This window comes from Typopeltis vanoorti, chromosome 1 (assembly GCF_054136105.1).
Source record: "Typopeltis vanoorti isolate ZY-2024b chromosome 1, IOZ_Tvanoo_1.0, whole genome shotgun sequence".
NCBI lineage: Eukaryota > Metazoa > Arthropoda > Arachnida > Uropygi > Thelyphonidae > Typopeltis > Typopeltis vanoorti.
This window is the reverse complement of record NC_143549.1, coordinates 10,182,263-10,195,296: the sequence shown is the minus strand read 5'-3', so window position 1 is coordinate 10,195,296 and position 13,034 is coordinate 10,182,263. Positions and strand designations below refer to the sequence as shown.

The 13,034-nt window shown below is 36.4% G+C and overlaps 1 protein-coding gene across 1 annotated transcript in view; it reads right to left on the bottom strand.

Annotated features, from left to right (window-relative positions):
- Positions 1-13,034, bottom strand: part of LOC150109780 (uncharacterized) — a 62,262-nt gene that overhangs the window by 19,713 nt on the left and 29,515 nt on the right. The window contains exon 12 of the mRNA XM_090410148.1: positions 6,951-7,058. Within this exon, the coding sequence (XP_090266274.1) occupies positions 6,951-7,058 (108 nt within the window). The remainder of the gene's footprint in view (positions 1-6,950; positions 7,059-13,034) is intronic.

The window sequence follows — 13,034 nt, the reverse complement described above, 5'->3', positions numbered from 1 at the left end:
ATAACAGTCTCCAAGAACACAGCAAACGTCGCCTGTCGAAATTAGAATCCTTGCATAAAAGAATAATTTCCACGGTGCTTTGGAGAGTCAATGCCCATGACGAAGTCTTTAATGACCTCACGCTCAATTTTAAGCTAATCAGACCTGAGATACTTCGTAATCATATTAAAACTACTTCAATAATGATTATCCTAAACACAGAACTGCATAACGAGGTCTACCATGACTCTCCGCACCAGCAGGCGCTTCAACAATAGATACGCATTTGATACCTGCTGTGATCAATTATCCTCCGCATGACTTAAAACACCTAACCAATTATCGAACTCAGAAATACGAACTATGGGATATGTACCATTAGCAAAAACAGACCCGTAGAATTGAAAGGCTACAGAGGAACATTTGTTTACGAGACTAAAGGTAAAACACACGCACGTATACACAAAAACACCTACAGTAAAGAAACAATACTCCCACTCTCTTCGCAAAAGCAGCTTCGAAGCTGGTTGTATTTTAAAGTCACACTAAAATCCTATTACTACTGTACAGTTAATTTCCTTCGAATTAAATTAACTGTACTACTGTACAGTTAATTTAATTCGCCTCCTTAACCGATATCATCTACAGAACATTGTCCCTGTACGGATTTTAAAGATATTATTTACTCCTTCGATAATTAGCTACAGCCATAGTTACATATATTCCACTCTCTTTGTGCATATCATGAAAATATTTTTATCTTAGTCCACATCGATCAATATTCCTTATACAGTAACAAAAATCAGTTTTGCACTGTAAAAGACAGTACTTCTGTTATTACATCCTATACTACAGTGCTTCCCAAACTTGTGGATGTCAGGGCCCCCTTTGGAAAAATTAAAATATTTCACGGCCCTCCTCAAACAAAAATCGTAATATAGACATATATTATTATAATATTTATCGTGTTTATATTCAATACGAAACATACACAGCGAATATTGCAAAAATCAAATGCAAATATTACATTTTTAGCATCTCACAGACACATTTGACATGGGACATTATCTCATATTTTTATATAGATAGATATCTTGTTATTTTACATTTGCAGTACAAGCACATGAAAAGTAAAATTATTAGTAATAATGAAAAAATTAAAAACATAAAAGAAGTTTAATAACAATTTTATATGATGGATGTGCTTCAATACTGCTACACAAAAAGTCAATATCAGGTGAAATATTTGAAACTGCAATTCTTAGATTTCTGCTTTGAAATGAAACTTATATGAGTAAGTATATATTTAATAATATTCATTAAGTGCCGAAATACGCAGGAAGCAAAATTTGTGAACCAACATCAATGTGTAATTTTTTTCCATTAAAATATAAAAAATAAGAAAAGAGAAATAATAAATAATAAAAATGAAATACGTTTTTTTAAGATAAAAAAATCTACTTAGTCTTAAAACATTTTGAATTTGTTTTCATTATTTCACGCCCCCCCCCCCCCCTCAACAAAAACCTACGGTCCCCAAGGGGGCCGCGGCCCACAGTTTGGGAAGCGTTGCTATACTAAACTGAAAATATAATATATGAATTGTATTTAAAAAATCTAATTTTTCTGAATTGAATATATATAATTACACACTATATATCTATATTTATTGTGACTTTATAACACATTTATAACCAGCTTCGAAGCTGCTTTTGCGAAGAGAGTGGGAGTATTTTATTTGTCCGCTTAAGAACCATCAAAAGTGTGCAAAGATATCTACATGCATAAGGCACTAAAGAAGAACAGAGATCTGCAAGTTATTCAGCTGTGTCAGGCAAACTGCAGACAAGACTACCCGCAAAAGAACAAACAGGTAGATTATTATGTTTGTAGACGAACGCTAGGAGTATCAGAAACAAAGGGAAGATCAATATGTTGCGACCTCAGATTGTAGTTATGTGAGACCTATCAGAATCAGACCTACTAACTGGTACTGAGTGTCAAGGATACAGTATTTTTAGGAAGGATAGAGAGGAGAGGAGGGGGCGTGCTGCTAGTGATATCGGATGACTTGAATCCAGTTAGAGTTGACACCTATCAATCTAGTACTACCACTAACAGTATTTCATGTGGCAGTGAGTTTGAAGCCATCTGGTGTGAGGTGCAATCTAACAAGATCAATTACATAGTGGGGTGTTGAACTGGTGGATCGATTGCTAGTGATGAAGAATTGCGTCGCCAAATAGAGACGATTGGCGCAAAAAAAAAAAAAATCATAATTGGAGACTTTAATTATCCAAATATTGATTGGGTGGCAGAAGATTCTCATGAGGAGAATGAAAATGCATTTATTGAGCTGTTGCGGGACAAATTCCTCAAGCAGCATGTGACAGAAGGAACTCGAGGTCAAAGAGTGTTAGATTTGATTACAGTGTCAGAGGGCGTTTCAGTTAAAGACGCAACTATTCTGCCTCCGGTTGGTGACATTGATCATGCGCTACTCACTTGGGAAGTGAATAAGTTTATGAATGTTTTATTCAGAAAGGTTACATGTTAAACTACAAAGAAGAAAATTATGACCAACTGAGGAGTATACTGAGTTCAGAGAAATGGATGGGAATAATATCGACAGTGAATGGGAGGCATTTACACAATACTTAAATGATGCGATATCAGAGTCCCGAAAGTTCGAAGAATAAATAGGGTAGGAGTCAAATGGATGTGTAATTTCATTAAACAAGAGATTCATACGAAAATGACGATATGGAAAGAATATCGTGTGCATAAGGATGACGTCCATTATGAACTTAAGCAGCAGGCTAGAATAGTCACAACTGCTGTATGGAAAGCAAAGTCTGATTATGAAAAGAAACTGGCTCTGCGTACTAAAGACAACCCACAAGAATTCTATCAAATGCTGCAAGTAAAAGAAAGAATGAATATGAAAGACTAACTCTTCTAAATCCAGATAGCGTGAGGGTTACAGATGCAGAAGAGGTTGTTCAGTTAACGAGTGCCCATTTCGTTAAAAGCTATCAACCTGGTGAAGGCAACATTCAGCTCACTGTTACCTCTTTACTAGATGAAGAAATTCAGGTGTATGAGGACGAGGTATTAGAGCTGTTGCACAAAGTGAATAAAAATTCAGCAACAGAGACTGATGGGATATCAGCACGTGTGCTAAAAGGGCGTTCAGCTGAACTAGCTATTCTTTTGACCAGGCTGTTTAATATGAGCCTCATAAGAGGGAAGACGAATCGATAGAATTATTTTGGGTTCTCTTTAGCACGCAGAGTCAGTTTCTTTGCATACGCAGGAATGGAAAGAATGTATGGTAATTCCATTGCATCAGGTTGGTGGAAAGACCGATGTATCCAACTATCGTCTCGTTAGTATCGCAAGAGTGGTGGTGGTGGTGAAGATTTTGAATAAATTGGTCAGGGCTTGCTTTCAGAAATGGGTTGACAGTGAATCTATGCTTTGCAATGAACAACATGGGTTTACGAAGGGAAGGTCATGCTTTAGCAGCTTGCTCACATTCTATAACATTGTTACCATTGAACTAGACAAGGGGAACGACTACATCATGATACTCTTGGATTTTGCTAAGGCGTTTGACAGAATACAGCGTGGTAGATAAACTGTTGCATATATATTGGAGAATATGCGTTTGGATTAGAGAATGTTAGTGTGGATAAGAGGATGGCTGACTGACAGATATCAAATAGTTGTCTACTGAGGGAATGGGAGTCTGCAAGATTTAAGGTAACCAGTGGTATATCACAAGGGATCAGTACTTGGCACCCTGTTATTCAATCTGTACATTAATGATATTGGGAAATTTGACAAGCGACATACAACTAATTGCCGATGATGCAAAGATAGGTAGGGTACTCAGGAATGCAGTACTTGCAGAATGATTTGAATAGGCTGGAAATGTGGGCATGGGAAAAACGGGTGTCAGTTCAATGTCAGTAAATGTAAAGTAATTCACTTTGCATGTTTATCTATCCAATGTCGTATTATATTGGTGGGATTAGGCTAGAAGAATCTAATGAGGCTAGGGATCTTGGAGTGTTAATAGATAGGAAGTTGAAGTTCAGCGACCATGTTGCAAATACAACTCAAAAGATAATTGCAATGCTGAAATGAATGTTTCCGTTGTGATTCTGATATATTGGAGAGAGTACGAAGGAGAGTGTTAAAAATGATATCAGGATTGTGGAATACTGATTACGAAGACAGATTGAGAATTTGTAGACTTCGAACACTAGCAGACAGGAAAAAATAGGGAGATATGATTGAGATTTACAAACTTCTGAAAAATTGTGCGATATATGCGGCGATTTTCGGAAACTAAAGTTTTCAGAAAAAAACTGAAAATGACATCGCTATTCGCTATCGGTACTTTTGACATCGAGAACAATTTCTTTGTGTTCATCGTCAAAGTCATCTACCCAAATAGCGTCATCTTCTTTCCCATTAATCAAGCAAAAATTAACAGTAATTTACAAGACTTGATATACATAATGAACAATCCTTCACAAATGATAATGAGAAGAAAAAGCAGAGCACGAAACAGACAGTAATGGTAGGACAGTAGAGATAGAGCAGCTACGAAGAAGTGCATATGATTGGTGCGGTATTAACGAAAGATCGCGCGAACCAAAGACAAAGGCAGGCCAAGAGTTGAGTTGAAATGCTAATTCTCTTCAACCGAATTCCATAATATCTGACACATAATATATAATTCATACATAATATATAATTTATTGAGAAATATATACGTTTAAAATAATTCTTTTTTTCTTAATAATGGTTCCATGCGTTAATAATGCATAGCTGAAAATTGCCGCGTACCCCCGGGGGTATGCGTACCACATTTTGAGAAACACTGTCTTAGCCTAAGGCATCAGTTTTTCAGAAAATACCGAATAACAGTAATAATTCCATATCAAATCGGACCTCACATCAAATCAAATCATACAACACACAAGTAATTATAATAATGCAGCTAATAAAGAAAACCAACTTTCCTTCAGTTCTATTTACGACACCAAATAAACAAGCTTCCATACCGAATGAAGACTAACTTCATATGTTGCCCTGAAGAGCGCCTTGGTCCCTGTACGCAACACGCGGCATTAACAATGCCAAACATTAATGTAGCCACATGCCAAAAGAAAAAAAAGTAATCTAATTATATTCTTATTCATCTTCACACAAGCCATGCATCGGCCTTCGAAATATGTGTACGAAATGGCAAACATACGGCTTATATATTGTACTTACTATTATTACAACTATAATTACGTACCGTATTTTCCGGTGTATAAGACGCACCCAAGAAATTTAATACAATTTTATGGAAAAAACCTAAATTTTAAAGTATGATTTTAAAAAAAATTGATAAAATAATAGGTAATTTTTAATAGTAAACTGACCTTTCAGAAACCTGCAAAATCCATGTCACTGTCATCTGACTCTTCTCTATCATCATTCATTTCTTATAATATAGAAATAATTTTGTCTTCATATTCTTTTGGCATTTTTTGACTAATTTTTGTTTTTTGTACGCATACAAAGTCCACTGCGTTTCATGAAACGGTAACACCATGACGCACACCACCTTTAAAATCTTCAATGTTACGCTCACAGGCTACATTGACTGCATGTGTACGAATCATTTTTGTTGAAATGGCAATGCCATTTTGCCGATTTTCTTGCACCCATTTCAAAACTTCGGTTCTCTAGTTCTGGCCACTTCGCAATTTTTCCACGTTCCGCGCGTTTTTCTTTACGCAAATTGTATAAATTCTCCTTCTGACCACGCCAAGTTCTTGGCCAATGACGCGCTAGAAGTCACGTGAAGGTCACGCATCAATTTGATTGCACCATTAACCGCTTACAAAGATCTTGGAACATAAAAGGGAGTGCGTATGACTTTGAAAAGAGGTAAAAAAGTGCGTCTTGTACACCGGAAAATACGGTATATTTCAAAAAATAAAATGAAATGCCCTCTGCACTGTGTAATAAATGTATCAGAAACGTAACAATTATAGGACTTAACGTTAATTATATCGGAAATCTGTACATATGATAACAATAATTAATAATAGTATTAAACCTATAAACCAAAGGATATTCATAACAGCCAAACAATGGCTTCGAAAGGTGTGAACAACTTGTTAAATGCGCCACTACGATTATTCTACCTACTGCATGTATAGGTATATATATATGTAGTCAGATTTTGTTTTCAAAATATGGAAAACGAAAGTTGAGTATTTTTCACAAATCGCTGTTGTGGACTGGAAATAAATTTTGGTGAAGTTACCGTTCTTTGCTTTGAGACCATTTCAAAACGATTTGCATGTGTAATATGACGTATTTTGATTGTTGAATTATCCGCTTATATGGACATATTACAGACTCTCTTGTGCAAATAAACAGCATGCGTTTGTTCACTTAGCCGGCTACCTCACTTCCAAACAATACTGTACTTGAACAAACAAACCAACACCGTTTCCAGTTATGTTATTGCAAAGGTGCGCATATTCAATTGTAAAAATTATATTCCATGTTTCTGGGAACAATTATTGTTAACTAGACTATTAATAGTAATATTAGATCTAACCTAAACGTTGATCGACATCGCTGTCACTTGAGATTCAAAGTTAAGGGAGTATATGATATTAACCATCTACTCGTGTTTAATCGATTATCAGTCGGATTATTGAAGATTTGGATAAATGAAAAACGAAATGCTCCGCGGAGTTGCTATTCGTTCAGGCATAAAATGGACAAAATTTCAACGCCACGTCTCTTTAATTAAGCTTGATTACCAAGAAATTAAAAGAAAGGCTTTGATGCACTTTGGTCACAACATAAATGTCTCCGCAAAAGTCTAAAATGAAAAAGCGTTGAAAATCACAGCGCTACGACAACTGGCCGAATATAAATTAACTCACCCAAAGATTGACACTGGGGTCCTATGAATCCTGTTTTGCATCTGCACTCGTGTGAATTCGTAGACGTCGAGACACACGTCCCTCCGTTTTGACACTCAGGACTGCATACTACAAAAGATAAAAAGAAAAGAAAAAAAAAAATATATATATATATATGTGTGTGTGTGTGTGTGTGTGCGCGCACGCACACTTTTCTGTGTGTCAACAGTCGAATTAGATACAAAAGGTTCCTGCTGAGAATCCTTTATCCGTAATTAAATTTTTACAAAAATTCATAACCATGAGTTGTTCAGTTTAATTTTTTTTTTTTTTTTGCAGCCAGGCTTACTTAATGGGATCTGTTTTAGAAACGCTTGGCAATCTAAGGTATATCTAAGGCAGTCTAACAAAGTATAATTAGCCGAAAGGGTACCAACAAGTGTTGTCTGTTCCGTTCAATTCTGCGAAGAATCGAAATCTCTTAATTTTCATCTTCCAAATTATTCTTCCTGTGATTAAATAAGGGCAGTATTTGAAACGTAAAAAGGTATTATTATTATTATTATTATTATTATTACGGAAAATTCCAAGGAGTTCTTAGACTCATCGAGGGAGGCCCTAAATATCATGTCAAAAACTATCCAACATTTGCAGTATCTTTCATACTTAAAGTCACGGCACGTACAACAGACTCTGGCAACCTATTCCATTCATTCACCACCCTCCAAGCAAAAAACCTAGTTCTAACACCCTTACTAACTACACTCTTGCTCAGTTTCCATGGATCGCCCCTTGTTGTTCTCCCACCACCACACCGGTTCTGAAAACTTTCCTCTGAATTAATCTTATAGAAACCCTTCAGTAATATGAATGTCTCAATCATACCACCCCTTTACCGCCTATTAATCAGTTTCTGTAACCCACAATTCTTCAACCTATTCTCGTACGGTTCGTTCCATAGACCTGCCATCATTTTGGTCACTCGCCTCTGGATCCTCTCTACCTCCTCCCCATCAAGAAAAACCCAGGGACCCAGATCTGGGCACAGTAGTCAAGATGGAGTCTTATCAAGTCTCGATAAAGAGGAACAATAACCAGTTTGTCTCTGCTCATCAAAGTATTCTTCAGTACCAAGCAATCAGATTAACTGCTTTAGTCATTTGCAGTATGCCCTCTAAATTTTAACTACCAATCTACCTTCCACGTCTCTGGCTTCGTCAGTTTTCTGGAGGACAGTTCCACCAATGTTGTATACAGCTGGTAATCTTTTTATCCCAAAATACATAACCTTACTATTTGCCACAAACTGACTTTGCCATTCTCCTTTACCGGTCTGCCAGTTTATTCAAATCATCTTGCAAAATTTTGACTTAATGTGTAATAACTATTGCTCAGACCAACATTGTGTGATCGGCAAATAACTGGGCAGTTCCACTCAGATTCCTTACAAATGTCGGTAATGTACACAATGAACAGTAGCGGTCCTAGAACCGAATCATGCGGCACGCCACTAGTCCTGAATAAACTACTGTCTGATATCTCTCCATCAACCACCCTCCTATTCATCTCACCAGCCCTATGTCCATCCCCATGTGCTGCAGTTTGCTGATTAGAATTCCATGTGGCATTCTGTCAAAGGACTTTGCAAAGTCCAGCAGTATCACTGTAAACCCATTTCCCTTATCCAGTTCGACGGTCACTGTGTTATAAAACGTGAGCAAGTTACTGAGGCATGATCTACCCTTCACAAAAGCATGCTTCCACCCATACGGTATCCCATTTTCATGTAACCCTTCCTGTATTTTTCTCTTGATCAACTTCTCCAATACTTTGACAACTCCTGATTTGGTGATCGGTCGGTAATTTTCTCATCATTCATGGAGCCTCCTTCCTGCAGTGGAACTATTTACCCTTTATCTTTTCACCCCTTCAAAACTGACCCAGAACTGAGATTTGTTTAAACAATATGATCAAAGGCACTGACAATTCCCTCTCCGTTTCACACACACAGCATTATGCAATGATATACTTTGGATGATGCTATCGAATTGGGTTGACAACAATGGTATTTATTGTGATGGACGGTATGGATTTACTAAAGGGAGGTCATGTTTTAGTAATCTACTTACAATAATGTGACTGCTTCATTGGACAAAGGAGATGGATACACAGTAGTATACTTAGACTATGCCGGATTTTGATAGATTACTGCATGATAAGTTGATAGTCAAACTAGAGCGGATGGGGTTGGCTATTAGACTAGGGCATTTATTCGGAGATTGGCTATCTGATGGATATCAGCAAGTTGTGTATGGAGAGCAATATCCTGGAAGAGGAAAGTCACTAGTGATGTTCCTCGGTGATCTATTTTAAGGCCATATCTGTTTAAACTGTATGTTAATGATGTAGGTGAAGATTTGGATGGGGAATATTGATATTCAGTTGTTTGCAAATGATGCTAAGTTGGTAGGAATTATGAGGACTAGAACAGCTGTTCGGCCTTATAAGAAAATTTGAATGGATTGAGTGAATCGGAATGACATTTAGAACCTTCAGTGGGTATCCCCGTTGAATGTTGTAAAATGTAATGTAAGGTTTTAAAATTTGGAATCAAAGATGGCACGTAGAATTTATGCTTGATGGGGATATATTGTTGGAGGTGGAGGAAATAAGAGATCTTGGGTGATGGGGCTAATGATCTGAAATTTAGAGGACACATTGCCAAAATTGTGAGTTCAGCACAACAAATTTTGGGAATGATGCGGAGGACACTGACTTATAGAATTAAGGAGATTCTTGTTCCAGTTTATAAGGCTCTGATTAGGCCACATATGGAATACTGTGCACAGGTTTAGTCACCTGGTTTTCTAAAGGACGATGAGATGTTGGAAAGGATCAAGAGGAGGAAGAATAAATATTACAGAGACGTACAAGTTGTAAGGGGTTGCTATAGGATTAACATTGAAGGGATTTATCATAAAATGGTGCGAGATTCGGTGAACAAGAGGTCAACCTTGGAAACTGTATACGAAGGGTGTGAGCAAGGGAGTGTTTTGAGAAGCAGGGTTTTTCATGCAGAGTCGTGAATGATTGGAATGCACTGCCAGAGAGTGTGGTGTCTGCAGACAATTTGGATTACTTTAAGGCAAGGTATGGTGAACTATGAGTATGACAAAGGACCTCTTAGATAAGTTGTTGACTCCATGGCGTCTTGAGAAAATATTTTTTTTTTTAAAGAGTTTATTATGTCTCGGTATAAATTACATACAATAAGAATATTTACAATATTTACAATAAGGATTATACAGAATTTTTGAATTTAGAATATACATAATAATAATAATAATAATAATAATAATAATAATAATAATAATAATAATAATAATAATAATAATAATAATAATTATTATTATTATTATTATTATTATTATTATTATTATTATTATTATTATTATTATTATTATTATTATTATTATTATTATTTATTTTATTTATTTATTTATTTATTTATTATTATTTTTTTATGTCTCACATGAATTGCATACATAGTTGCTGTAGTAATTATATGAATATAATATTTATAACGCATTACAAGTGTGTATAACAGATACTTGCAAGTTAATAATTTTCTTCCTCGAAGCTTAGCAGAGCGTACCTGAGGAAGTAAATCGATGATAGATGGTGGTGGTTTCATGGTTATGTTCCTGTAATGGTCACAAGCCAGGTGTTGATTTTACTGTTTGTTGGTACGTTCTTGGAAGACTTCGACTGCTATTACAGTTTAACTTTTTATCTTCTTTTTTTTGTACAAATAGGGGTGGGTTTAGACATGGTGTGTTTGTTTCTTTGTGTTCTTGTAGTGATAGTTTTTGAGAGGGGGGGTTGTCATATGTTTGTGTATGTGTGTGCATGTGTGGTGGGGGAGAGAGAAACAGGAATTGCTCTAATTTTCATTCTCGCAATAATATTTATATACCGCCTGTTTCAGCTCTCTGTTTGCTCCTAGGTTTCTGTTGTCGAACGGCAGTTAGTTTATCATGTCAGGTACGTAGAAGTTTCGGGTGGCTTTGCCGTGCTGATTGTTGTACTTATATGTTATGTAGTTTGTTGACTGTGGTCTTGTTATTTGATATGTTGTTCTGGTTACTCTATATGTTGGGGTGTAGTAGTGTTTTAACATGACTGTGTAGTGGCGTAATTGTTTCACCTTAAATATTTTGTGTTTTGTCCATGCTTCCTGCATAAGAGTGGGTTGTTCCCAGAATATCAGTTTTATCATTTTATCTTGCAACCATTATAGCCTGTTAAGTCTGTAGTCTGCGCAGAATGCGTATGATGTAATTGCATATCTCAAAATGTTTTCACATAATGCTTTATAGATTAGTATTTTTATGTGGGTTGGGGCAATGTCTTTTAATCTGTATAGTTTGCTTGCTATTATCCTAAGCTTGGTATGTAGGTAGTTTGTATGGCTATTCCAACTTTGATCAACATCGAAGTGAAGTCCAAGATAGCGTGTTGTTTTCACCTGTGTGAAAGTTGTGATTTTAGGTTCTGCACTTTGTGTATAGGAGGATGAATGTTTGATAGTGAGATATTTAGTTTCTATGGGCAGGGTTTGGGGGTTTTTGAATATCATTAGCTTTGTTTTTCCAGGGTTTATATATATGCCGTTTTCGGTTAACCAGTTAGTGATTTGATTGATGTCGTGTTGCATATTTTTGTAAGCGATTTTTGCAGTGTTGTGAATGGATACTATGGCAGTGTCGTCTGCATACTGGAAGATTTTACTTTTTAGGGGGAGTTTGTTGCTTATGTCATGTGTGTACATGTTAAATAGAATGGGAGATAGGACAGCTCCTTGCGGTACTCCACAGGTTACATGTACTTCTTTGCTGTGTGCTGATCCTATACTTGTGATGTGCTTTCTGTTTTTCGTGTATGCTTTAAACCACTGGAGTAGACGACCTCCAATTCCGATATGGTAAGTTTCGTTAACAAGGTTTTCAGTGTTAGTGTGTCAAATGCTTTTGTTAGGTCAATGAATACCACTAATATTATTCTGTTTTTATCCAATGCAGCGTTTATTAGATCTGTGAAATCTTCCAGGAGTGTTGCTGTTCCTTTATTTTTTTGAAAGCGATATTGTGTTTTGGGTACGATATGAAATTTTTCAACGTATGTGGAGAGTATCTGATGTACAATGCGCTCCATGATTTGGTTGATTACAGGCAGCGTGGCGATAGGTCTGTAATTACTTATTATGTTTCTTTTTCCCTGTTTGTGTATGGGTGTGATTAATGCAGTCTTCAGTGTTTCAGGTATGTGTCCCGTTTCGAAGATTTTATTTAACATTTTTTGTATAACTGGAAGTAGGTCGGTTGTGTGTTTCTTGATGTCTTTTGGTCAGATTCCGTCTATCTCCGGTCCTTTGTTAGGATTAATTTGTTGAATTGCCAGTGATAGTTCTTCTTTTGTTACTGTGGGGGAACCACATCGACTGGGTTGCTCGTGGACCTAGTGGAGAATGTTCGTTTGTGTGAAGAAAGGTTGTTTCTTGTAGCTTTTGGACATAGTTCACGAAATGCTGATTAAAATTGTTTGCCAACTGTTTGAGGGATTTGGGATCGCAGGGAAAGCTGGCTGTGTTTTATTGTTTCTGAGGCAGTGGTTCTGTGTATATTGTCCAGCATTTCATTAATCAAGTGCCAGGTTTCCTTTATGTCGTTCTGTGCTGTTGTTAATTTGTTGCTGTAATAGTTTCTTTTTGCCGTTCGAATCTGTGTTGTTAGGAGATTCCGTTTTCTTTTGTATTCAGCTTTTAAAGCGATATTGTTCGGCGACTTCTTAAGTTGTTTCCATAGGGCATCTTTTATTTGTATGTCCGTTAGTATGTTGTCTGTTATCCATGGATTTTGTTTCGTTTGGGGGTGGGGATTTTTATTTTTGTTAATGCTTTGTTGTATATTTTGTTAAATTTCAGTTTAAGATTATTATATACAGCTTCGGCAGAGTCTAAAGATGCTATCTGCATCCAGTCTGTTTTTCTGATTTCATCGTTCACTATTGCTTCGTTTACAATGCTATGATACTGTTTTATAGTCT